At 45.6% G+C, this 12,146-nt stretch overlaps 1 protein-coding gene across 1 annotated transcript; it reads left to right on the forward strand.

Moving 5' to 3' along the window:
- Window positions 1–585: 585 nt before the first annotated feature.
- Window positions 586–2,632, forward strand: RPS23 (ribosomal protein S23). The gene is made up of 4 exons (XM_082497293.1): window positions 586–694; window positions 991–1,150; window positions 1,895–2,015; window positions 2,437–2,632. Exons 1-4 carry the CDS (start codon window positions 691–693, stop codon window positions 2,581–2,583), a joined length of 432 nt encoding a protein of 143 aa, XP_082353419.1. The 5' UTR covers window positions 586–690; the 3' UTR covers window positions 2,584–2,632.
- Window positions 2,633–12,146: the final 9,514 nt, after the last annotated feature.

A 12,146-nucleotide genomic window follows, 5' to 3' on the forward strand; every position in this document is an offset into this window, starting at 1 on the left:
AATACAACATACATGAGACTTCTGCTTTTGCTCGCCTTGTGAGCAGCTTAGCAGGCGTCTGATAAGGACGAAGAGCTCCAAGAGCTCTGTGGAAGAAGGAAGACGCCTCCCGAGCGGCACCCGAGGCCACTCCACACCCAACAGGCCCGATGCCACCGTGAACCCCTCCCTTTAGGCCTGCTGCATGCCTGCTCCGAAGCCGGGAGCCGTTCTCCGTTCCTCTTGCAGAGAAGCTCTGCATACCTCCCCGATGCTACGGAGGAGGGCCGCACCAGCGCCATTTGGTGAAGCCAACCTGAACCTCACCGTCCTTCACCCCTCGTTTCCTCAGAGAAGCCCAAGCGCCCTTCCGCTGCCTCACCTCGGGGAGGCGGCCGGCGCTCCGCCCTCCCTCCTTCCCTACCAGGTCGGTAACTCTCAGAGAAACCTCATTAAACAACTTAAAACCCAATCGCCGCCGGCACCGAGGTGCCTCCGCCCCCTGAGGCAACCGGCCCGCCCCGCCCTCCGCTCCTCCCGCCCTGGGGGGGGGACCTACGCCGCGCCGCGCCGGGTCGACCCACGCAGTGCCGGGCGGGAGTTTCAGTCAGGCGCGGCGCGGGCAGCCCGCAGCGGGGCCTCGCGGTCGCAGATAGGTGGCGCGGCGCGGAGAGGCCTCCCTCTTTCGCGCTCGGCAGCCGCGGAGGAAGGATGGGTGAGCGCCGCGGCGGGGGCCCGGCCGGGCCGGGCCGAACGGGGAGTCGGGGCTGAGGCGGCGGGGGCACCGCGGGGGGTGAGGGGGTGTCCGTAGCGCTGTCCCCTCGCTGCCCCGCCAGCCTGCCGCAGGGGCTGGGCCCTCGCGGCCCCGCCGCTGGGTTGGGCGGTAGCGGCGCTGCCGCCATTACACTCCACATCGCCTCACGGGCCCAGGCGGGGGGAGGGGGCGGAGAGGGTGAGCGGCCCCCCATCCCCTCATCGCCCCCCTCATCCCTCACCGTCCTCGTTCTGCAGGGAAGTGCCGAGGGCTCCGCACCGCCCGTAAGCTGCGCAGCCACCGCCGCGACCAGAAGTGGCACGACAAGCAGTACAAGAAGGCCCACCTGGGCACGGCGCTGAAGGCCAACCCATTCGGCGGCGCCTCCCACGCCAAGGGGATCGTGCTGGAGAAAGTGTGGGTAGAGCTCGGCCGAGTGCGGCTGCCGTGGGGCTGGGTGGGGGGGTCCGTGGGGAGAGCACCCCCAGCGCGTGCGCTGGGCGGTGTGGGGCATCTGGCTGCCGCAGACAGTGAGGCCTTCCAGGGGGTCTCGAGAAAGAAGCACTGTTCAGCTGTTGTGTTTTCTAAATATGTGAGAGGTTTTGCTACCTGTAGCGTGCCACGTTTCTCTTAGTTCCGATGTGCTGTATTGAAAACGTGGTTTATTTTTGCAAGTGGCAATGTTGAAAGGTGTTATTTCTCCTACACGTGTCACTTTAAAGATTCTGCTTATTTAGGAGCAAAAGAACAAAAATACCACTTAATTCAGCTTAGGATTTTGGGGGGGTTGATTTTGTGTTTGTGTGCCTTGTGTTCCATCTACTTCTGCTCCCTTTTTTTTTTTTTTTTCCTAATTTATAAGCTTCATTGGGACACTGTCAGGGCTCCAAAGTGTTACTCTTCTCCCCCCCCTCCCGCCCCGATTTTTATTTACTGAATTAGCACGTGTCTGTAGGTGATTAATTTTAAATTTTTACTCTGCTTAGGAACTGGACTTTTATATGTTCAGTGGCTCTAAATAGATAACTAAGAGCTTTTGGTTTTGAAGAACAAATACAACGTGCATGTAATACAAAATAATAATTTGTGGTGATGTAATGAATATCTGCTAGTTCACCAAACTGATTTTTGCTCATTTATTTCCATGTGCTTCCATTTCAGTGGAGTAGAAGCTAAGCAGCCCAACTCTGCCATCAGGAAATGTGTTAGAGTCCAGCTGATTAAAAACGGCAAAAAAATAACAGCTTTCGTTCCCAACGATGGCTGCCTGAACTTCATTGAGGTAATTTTCAATAAGTGATTTATAAAAAGTTGTATGTCACAGTAGAGAAACACATAATTGATGGATTTTAGGGGATGTTTAGACAAGGGTTCGTGGCATTCTGCACCACATGTAGCTTAAAGCTGTAGTGGCAGAGGCAGACAGAAAATGTGAGATGTTTTTGTACTTTTCCCTCCCTTAGTAAAGCCAGTTCTCGGCTGTGCTGCTGCAAGCTAAATGTTAGCTGGGCTTATGTGTCCTTTCTCCAAAACACTGAAGAGGATAACAGTCCTTTATTAATATATGTCTGTCAGTAGCCTTCAGTATTTCTACCCTTCCTTTAAATCTGAGCCACACCCTAGATTTGCTGATGTTATACATTTCAGAAGTATGTACAGGTTTAATGTCTATTCCTTTGTAACTATGTGGCCTTTCATTGCAGGAAAACGATGAAGTTCTGGTTGCTGGTTTCGGCCGGAAGGGTCACGCTGTTGGTGACATTCCTGGAGTTCGCTTCAAGGTTGTCAAAGTAGCCAATGTTTCTCTGTTGGCCTTGTACAAGGGCAAGAAGGAGAGACCAAGATCATAAATTTACATTAACTTGTCAAGGATGTCAATAAAATTTTTGATTGGAAAAACTTCTATGCTTATTATTTAAGCCTTACAATTTTTTAATGTATATCTGCAAGTGATGTACCTCAGAGATTGGGGCATGCTGTTTTGTTGTTCCCTTCTGTAAGAAATGCTTTGCCGTTGAATGACAGAAGGGAGCCAGAGCATCTTTATAACCAGCAGGTGAGCTTGAAAAGCACTGCATTGCCAAATGTACCTTTGTGTGGTGTGGAGCAGCACAGCTGTCTGCCAGGAGCTTCAGAGGTTTACCTCATAGAAACAAAGGGTGTTTTAGTGCTTCATGGACTGTCCCTGATGGCCAGCGCCTTTCATGAGGGCTTCTTCAGCTTTGTAGAGTAGCGACTGTCCTCCTCTCAGGACGGACTGATGGATCCCTCCGAGGCCTCTGTCCCCTCATAAACCTTTCTTCCCCAAAGCTGTCATGAAAAGGGCCCCATGTAACAATATCTGGGCTGTTAGGCTGCCAGTTGTGCAGAACTGTCAAGATTTTGAAGCCTGGGTCCAAGAATGACACTAACACGGAGCTAATGAGCTCTGACCTAAGGAAGCAGGCTGCGTTGTAGGGGAAGGGAAAGGTCTCCAGTGTTTGCTGTGTTGCCTATGTAGTTTGTGAGGGCTGGAGTGCTGCGAGAGCACAGGGAGCACACTGTTACCCTGGCGCACATGGTACACTGTGGGTGACGCATGTGATATGCACCAAAAGTGAAAGTGGGCTAAGTATTGCTTTGGTGTCACAGCCTTAATGATCCTAAGGGGGCTGCATCGTCACGAATCAGTGTATCGTTATGGATGGTTTCAGTGGTGGAAAGGGTTGGGGGAGTAAGAAGTTTACTGCCACATCTCACAGTAAAGTTCCCTTGTTCTCCTCTGTCAGTAAAGGTCTGGAGCGGGTATTTCTTACAGGATGTTAGTACAGCACTCACAAGTGGAATATAACTTGGCATGAAGGGGTTTGTCAGGCAGTAGGATTAGATCTTGCATCTCTGTTGGATCTACCTGTGGCCTTTTGCTAGGCATTCAGTATCATGGGGTTTTTTTACAGGGGGAATTGTCGTTTTCTAAAATACCACTGTACTCTACAAAGAAAGATCAATTGGTTTTCAGGAGCACAGGATAACTACTTTTTCTTTGGGCACTAAGTAGTTCAACTATCACTTAACTATGTAGAGGTGGTTGGTTGGGGGGGGGGGGGTGGTTCGGAGCCTGAAGTATTCTATAGTAGTCCCTTGTTCTTGCCGATCTGTTCAGTGGCTAAGCACAGATACTGTTTGATGGATGTTTGCATTAGAGGAAACAGGCTGCTGGAATTTTACCTTCAGTCATAAAACTGTTCCTATAGGAACCAAAATGAAATTTCTTACTGCTAGGTCTGGCCAAAAAAAAACCCAATGATTTTTTTTCTCTGGGACTATTAAACTCATCAGGAATCAAAACATCCCCTCAAGCAAGTTGGGAGGAGAAATTGCATGAATTTTAATGCCTATTTTGGAAGGCCTTCCTCAAACTGAAAATGGTTACTGTAAATGTTGAAGATGGTATTTATTCATGGTCTTCAAATGATGACAGCAGTTCTAGTTTCTAGTGTGAAGATTGGCAATGGCACCTGACACGCAATTCATCAGGTTAGGTCCTGAAGGGATTATTAAACCATTTATCTTACCTAATCTCATCTCTGTCCTGCTCAGCCCGTAGAACTTCACCCAGTTGCTTTCATGTTAAATGCAAATTAAGTCTAACTAGTTGGACTTGGGCAAGTCTGCCTGATTTGAAGATGCGTGCTTCTTTTAGCGCATTCCAGCTGTTCTCACTTAACTGCTGTGTGACTGACTTGATCATGCCTTTGAGTAGGGCTTTTTGGCTTTCTTTGCTAGACTCAAAAAACTTCTAAATAGTTGGTTTGTTTTTTTTTTTTTTACTTTTCAAAGATGTCTGCCATAATCAAGCTATTTGAAAAATGGCAGTATTTCATCAGTTCGTGTCCTCAATCATTCTTCTCTCTGTATTGTCCAGTTTTTCAAGATCACTTTAAAATGTGGATGTCAGAACTAATACAGAATTACAGAACATCAACAAAGAAGCCAACACATCCCTCTGTATCAGCCTTTAAATCATTGCCAGATCTTCTGTTCTGTCAATGCTTGCACTCATATGTTTTATCTTGAATTTGGGCCCTTGAAAGTACATTTTGCATGAAGCTTATAGTGCAGTGCTGGGCTATTTTTTTTCATGTTAGAGCAATTTTATGCAATAAAACCTCAAAATATTTATTTGGCTGAAGGTAAGAGTGTAAACAATTCCCTCATTATAATCATAATTCATCTGTGTGTTCTTCTGAAAAGGTTCTGCTTCAATTAGTATTCATTAATTTATATGAAAATGGAGTAAAATTTAAGAACAGATTGAGAATCTCTGCTAGTGGGTATTTTGTGGCTTAGTCATCTGGGGATTTGTAAGGTTTGGATTCCAATCCTAGTTCGGGCGCAGAAGCGATGTTGAAGTTGGGTTTCCCTTATCCTTGTAAACGCAGTAGCCCCTGTCACAAAGTGACCAGCTCTCGCTGCAGCCCCTTCCCAGCTGTATGCTGAACTCTGGAGAAGGTTTACTCTTCATTCTGGGAGTAAGACTCCCTCTGTTGGAACATGACTTAAATACCCTTGAAGATTTTGACTCCTTGACGAATCTTGGACGCAGTGTAAATGCACAGTACCTGTAGTGGACTTCAGTCAATGAGCACGTCAGAGCATAAGTGAGGAAGTTGGGTGAATCATGCCATCAGCTATCTCCACTGCTCCCCGGCGTAACCAATATTGCCATTTTTTCACTGCGCTTTCTGGTTTCCTAGCCCTCCTGTTTTCTTGGATGGTGGAACATTGTATTTTTTTTCTTTCGTGCAACCATATGTATGTTCTGGATGTGTTGTTCTCTTTTCACCCAAAATGTTATGCGGATGGATTTTGAGAATCTTCTACCTCTGCCCAGTATTTCTTACAGCTTCACTGAATCAAAGCTACTGTTTATGCACAGTAATTTCAACCATGCTTTTGTATGCTCAGAGATCCCAGATACGTCCTTACCGTGTCTGCTGTGGCTCTGTCTAACGCTTCTGTGAAACTTGGAATACACGTGCAGTAGTGGGAGGTAGCACATAGTGGAGATGCATACATATTCTACTACAAAGCCTCTGAAATCCCACCTTCATCTCGGAGCAGAACAATGTGCGTGGACAACCAAGTTTGAAAGCATCGGCTGCCATCACTACAGCTATATTTACTAACGATATGCATCAAACCAACTGCAGGTACACATGTGAGAGAAACCAATTGCATGCAAAACAGCTAGAACGTCACCAATTTTTTTTCAGGTGATCCTTGATTACAGTAAGACAGGAAGCTACTGGATGAGCAAACCGGAACATTGAAGTATGACTCAGCTTGCAGACCTGACAGCAGGTCCTGGTGGAAGAGACAGATCCCAGCCAGCTCATTTAATCTAGATACCATGGTCTCATGTATGCAAATGTTATCCTACACAACTGCTGGTGTTAGAATTCCAGCTGAATCTCTACAGGAGATAGCATTACTCCAACTACAAAAATCAGCAGCTTTCGTTTTGTTGTTGCGGCAAACTGTTTGGGTTTCTTATTTTGATTTGCTTTTCTTGTGTAGGGCTGCCAATAATACTCTTCTGAAATAAAGGATTTTACTGCAGCCAGTGAAGAGGACTATCGAAGTCCTTTCCGTTCAAATTCTTTTCAAATTCTAAAGTCAGTCTGGCAGTAGAGGAGATGAAGATCTACCCGCAGGTAAATGGAGCTAGACCTGTTTCCAAAAGTAGGGCATTGTCATGAGGTAATCTTGCCACTAGATGTTGCTATCAGTACAATGAGGGGAAAGCTGAAACATAAAAGGCGTAAGCCAGAAAGTTGTTTATGTGGACTTTAACAAAGGAAATATTCAAAATGGGAACTTGAGCTTTTAACTGAATCAGTGAGTTCCCGTTAGAAAAATGGGACACTTACTGCCTTGTTGCTTTTGCGTACCTAAACAGTGGGTAGATGCTACATAGAAGCACAAGAGCTTCTGGAGTAAATTCACCTGAAATCTTGTTAGCTCAAAAACATGGAAGAGAAGAACACAGCATGTGTACATTTTACAGGTTTGGTTGAATTAGGAGCTTGTTTTGTGGGTTTTTTTAAACTTCCTGCAATGCAGTCAGACTGCTATTGAGGTGAATGGATAACAGTAGTTACCAGGAGTAGGAGAACGCACAGAACTGGGAGCAGGACAAGTAAAGCACAAAGTTATTAAAGCTAGTTGTGCATTTTGAGTTGCACTTTATTATTTGTTTTACAAGCACGTTTAGCACATGACATCTACTCAACACTTGGGCACCAGGATTCTTCTACAAGTGTGTCCATGGATTCTGTCGGTGCCCAGGAATAACTTGTGTGATCTGTACGCTGTAGAAAGAAGTCAAAGGAAGAAGCGCCAAGCCAAACCTCATCACCAAGTCACTATTAGAGGGGGTTTAAGCCTAATAAAGCAGCATTGAAACTATGCGTTACACAACTCAAATCCTCCATAACAGAAGAGAATCCACAGAGACCAGAGAAGAGGTGAACTCATGCAATAGATCCAGCAGTCCATGTTTCTAATTCATTAGCAAAACATGCGTAAATATTAAAAGACTAGGCTAACCATACAAAGCTAACAATACCTGACTGCTGGATGCAGGAGAATGAACTTCACAAACCCTGGAGAAGCAATCAATGCGTGGCAGAGTGAGGCCTGGCTAGAATCCACCAAAATCACACTCAAAGAGTTGCGGTCAATGGCTCGATGTCCAAGTGGAGAGCAGAGACGAGTGGCGTTCCTCAGGGGTCTGTACTGGAGCCCGTACTGTTCAACATCTTTGTTGGTGACATGGACAGTGGGGTCGAGTGCACCCTCAGCAAGTTTGCCGATGATACCAAGCTGTTTGGTGAGGTAGACATGCTGGAGGGGAGGGATGCCATCCAGAGGGACCTGGACAGGCTGGAGACATGGGCCCAAGCCAACCTCATGCAGTTCAACAAGGCCGAGTGCAAGGTCCTACATCTGGGTCGGGGCAATCCCAAGCACAAATACAGGCTCGGTGGGGAATGGCTGGAGAGCAGCCCTGAGGAGAAGGACCTGGGGGTGCTGATTGACGAGAAGCTCAACATGAGCCAGCAGTGTGCGATCACAGCTCAGAAACCCAACCGTATCCTGGGCTGCATCAAAAGAAGTATGGACAGCAGGTTGAGGGAGGGGATGCTGCTCCTCTACTCTCCTCTCCTCTCGTGAGACCCCACCTGGAATATTGTGTCCAGCTCTGGAGCCCCAAACATAAGAAGGACATGGACCTGCTGGAGCGTGTCCAGAGGAGAGCCACAAGGATGATCCAAGGGCTGGAGCACCTCTCCTATGAGGAGAGGCTGAAAGAGTTGGGGCTGTTCAGCCTGGAGAAGAGAAGGCTTCGGGGAGATCTTATTGAGGCCTTCCAGTCCCTAAAGGGGACCTACAGGAGAGCTGGGGAAGGACTTTTTACTCAGTCATGTAGCGATAGGACGAGGGGGAATGGCTTTAAACTGGAAGAGGGCAGGTTCAGATTAAACATTAGGAAGAAGTTTTTCACTTTGAGGATGGTGAGGCACTGGAACAGGTTGCCCAGAGAGGCTGTTGAGGCCCCATCCCTGGAGGTGTTCAAGGCCAGGCTGGATGTGGCATCGGGCAACCTGGTCCAGTGAGAGGTGTCCCTGCCTATGGCAGGGGGGTTGGAACTCGATGATCTTCAAGGTCCTTTCCAACCTAAACCATTCTATGATTCTATGAAAATTCAGCTCAGGACTTGGATTTGGATCAGGTGCAAAGGAAAGAAGGATTAGTTCACTTCCACAGTTTGGCAAACCTTTTTCCCCATGTTCTGCCCTGCTGTAGGCTCTACCTGTCCCTGGACGTGGAGTCACATCAACTGCAACGCTTGCTCAGCAGAAATAAAAATCATTAAGATTGGCTTCTGCGTTTTAAGGTGATGTATTCCAAAAGAGACATTGGGGATTGGTCCTGGTGATGCAGATGACAGCTGGTGAAAATCTCCTTACTGGGATTCTTGTCTATCTATCTATAGCCTAATCCTGGGCAGCAACAAAGGTGGGGAAGGGAAGCACCTGAATAGCGTCTCACTCCATCTGGGTTCTGCTGCTGAGGCTAATAGCACATGGCCGCGAACCCAGCAGTGCGCAAAGCACACAGCCTCATCCCTTCAGACAGGGCTACTGCTTCCCGTGTGCTGTACGAACAACAGTACCGAAAAACAGCACTACAGGAAAACATGTTGTTTTCTAACAGGCTTGAGGAAAAGGTGTTCAAGGCAAGGTTCTGTAACACCATTCTCTTTTCAAACACAGCAGTAAACTCTCTCGCCTGAAGTTGAGATTCATCTTCAGCAGGTGACAGTTACAGCAAGCTCGCCAGTGGTGAAGTGAAAGCTTCCTTGTGGTGCAGAGTTTTTTAAAGACTCTAATGAAATCTAGGACATAAAGATAACAGGTGTGACACCTTCCTAATTCTTCTCAAGCACTCAGTACAAGGGTACTCTCTTCGGAGCTATTCTCCTAGCACAAGTCTGTATCAGCCTGGCTTTTTAAATATAGGAATTAAAGCTGCAGCTACTTGACATGGCAGTTTTGCAGCTATGACCTTCAGACAGACTTTTTTTTTACTCTAGACAGTAAGAACTTATTGCTAAGAAATGCCCTAAACTCTCTGAAACAGTTGTGAAAGCCTACATTTTACTAAAAATATGCACAGATACTCATACATGCCCTGTTCTCTAGAAGAGAGTATTCTGGAGGAAACAGTTGTAACTTCAGAGTTTGGAGGAAAAAGCAATTGTTTTTCCTTTGTGCTGGAACTGAAACACTATGCAATATTAATATAGACGTCCAAACAAACTCATTAAACCATAGTCAAAGCAAATGGCCAAAAAAAAAAAAGTTATTGAAAAAGTTTTGCTGACATTCATGGAGTTGCGACAAGGATTGATATCGATTACTTCACTGTATACAGGTCTAATTCACTACCTCAACATTTACTGATGTGAAAACAAGCATGCAACCTGGCTGACGGAATGTTTCCTTTAATAGCCAAAACCAACCAACTACAAACCTCCTGGCAGACGAGATGAGGGTTAAATCCTAACCTGATCATGCTGACACAAATGAGGGATTATGTAGGTAGCAATTGCATTCCAAAGAAAAGCATATTTTTGGCTTACTTGAACACACAAGATTCATTCTTCTTGCTGATTCTTGTAACCAAGGGCAGGTATGAGTCAGTTCTCTTAAAAAGAAGTTCCCAGAAGCAATGGTCCTCAATATGTCTTCCCAGATTAGCAAGGATGAACGACAGAGCAAATCTACAAAACTGTTTGGAACTGGAAATTTTCTTTTTGGTAAGCTGCAAGATTTTAGATAACGTATGGAGCAAAACTCCGAGTTCATATCCAAGGGTCTCCAATAGACTCCCGAAATAAAATTACAAAATAGTGCTGCAATTAACCTGATTTTGAAATAAAATAGGACTTTTGTACATAAACCTTCTGTATAAAATATCCTACAAATCATTAGGCACAGATGTAATAGGAAATTAGAAGCCTACCTCCCACTTAAGCCATTAGAAAGTAGATATCTATACAGGATTATATCTGTCCTTGACCCTCGATATTTATGTTATCCTGTATTTGTTTCTCAATCTAAGCCAACGGTATTTGTACTAACGGAGCTGAATTTTCGTCTAGTGGTATTCTAGACACATTCAGGGAAGCATTGATACTGATGCTGACACTGCTCTGTTACTTCATTGTTTATGGTGTGAGACGGTTAAGAATTGTAGCAGGGCGGGGGAACGGTCAGTGTGCTTATCCATTTCTCGCTCCCCATTACCATCGCCGTGCCTCAGTAACTGCGGGAACAGGGTCATGGCACTGAAGAGCAATTTGGAGGGGCGTTATCAGCAGGAAGGAAGCTAGACAGAGACAGCTTCAGAAACTGGGAACAACTTGAGCGTCCAGCCAAGTGAATGTATTGTTATAAGGTATCTAGGAGGTAGGGTGACTGCTGGGAGAGGATGGCTAAGAGTTAAGAGTGGGACTGTCAGGACATTGGCAAAACCTTATCCCGCTGAGTGCAGCCATCCATCAGACAAGTGCCTAGGGTTGCCTCTGACAGAAGAAATATTAAGTCCAGTACAATGTGCAATGCCCTGTCCAAATAATACTTGATTTTGTTTACAAATTATAAATTAAGGTAGAAAGGAACGGGCATTGAGAATTCCTCCATGTAAAAGAATAATATTTATTTCTTATTTACATACAAATTCCACTTTTCTTGCAATCCTTGAAAAAACGAAGCGAAGATTAAGGTGCAATGGAAGGCTGATGGAGTGGAGAAAGTGGCTGGAGCCTAAGTATCCCAGACTTATTTCATACTTGTTTTCTTTTGTCTGTAATTACAATCTGTAAGTTACATTGTCCCATAAGTTACATTGTCCCATGTACAGTGTCACATGGATGAGATGCTGATATTCAGAGTAGGGCAATGACACTTCAGAGACATGCAGTAAGAAGCCTTGCCTATGGTGAAAGAACCCAACTGGTCAAATCCTATTATACTGTTTTACCACAGCCTCTGCTTCCAAGACAGAAACGGGACGAGCCGGTCTCCAAGAAATGCCTATGAAACTATGCTTATAAATTTTGCACAGCAGCATCTTAGCAGTTGAATCTTCTCAAAGTCTAACAACTAGTAACTAAAATAACACTCAAGAGTTGCTCCAGGCCCTTTCCTTCTCCCTTATCAAGGAACAGCTCTTGCCCATATGAGAACACTAAAACCAGCATTTCAGCTGTAAGTTATTCCAAAGCCACTCTATATTCAGGATTGCATTTTATTATTTCTATTGTTTAAAAGTGGAATTTCTTCTGTGTATTCAACCCTCAGCGCAGTACCAGGTAACATCTGTGACGCTTTGGGAAAATGAGCATAACTGATCCTCAGATATGCTGATGGTTGTATTCAGCAGTCAGTGCTGATGGTTTATAGGGAACAACTCCATCAATCCTTTCTGCTTCCCTGATCCTAAGGACAGCAGGAGCTAATTCGGACCGTGGTTTAAATAAAGCTACCTGAGGCTGGTTCTAAGTTATACAGAGAATAAAGGTCCCAAGGGCTAGCCAGCAGAGTGTGAGTGTGCCAGCGTGCTGGATCGAGGCAGGAGAAGCTGACAGAGAGCTGCCTAGCAATGCAGGGCAGCTGAGGAGTGCTGATTACTTTCACCCCTCTGTTCCAGCGTATCACAAATGAAGATCACAGAGCAGAGATGAACATTTAACAGCTCTTAAAACTGCTGTTGTCTGCTTTTTTTTTTTTTTCTTCCCTCCTGTGTAAGTCTCCCTTAAATTCAAAAATGGGCTATGGATGCAATTATCAAGCATACGTTA

Source organism: Vanellus vanellus (assembly GCF_965231255.1).
Source record: "Vanellus vanellus genome assembly, chromosome: Z".
Taxonomy (NCBI): domain Eukaryota; kingdom Metazoa; phylum Chordata; class Aves; order Charadriiformes; family Charadriidae; genus Vanellus; species Vanellus vanellus.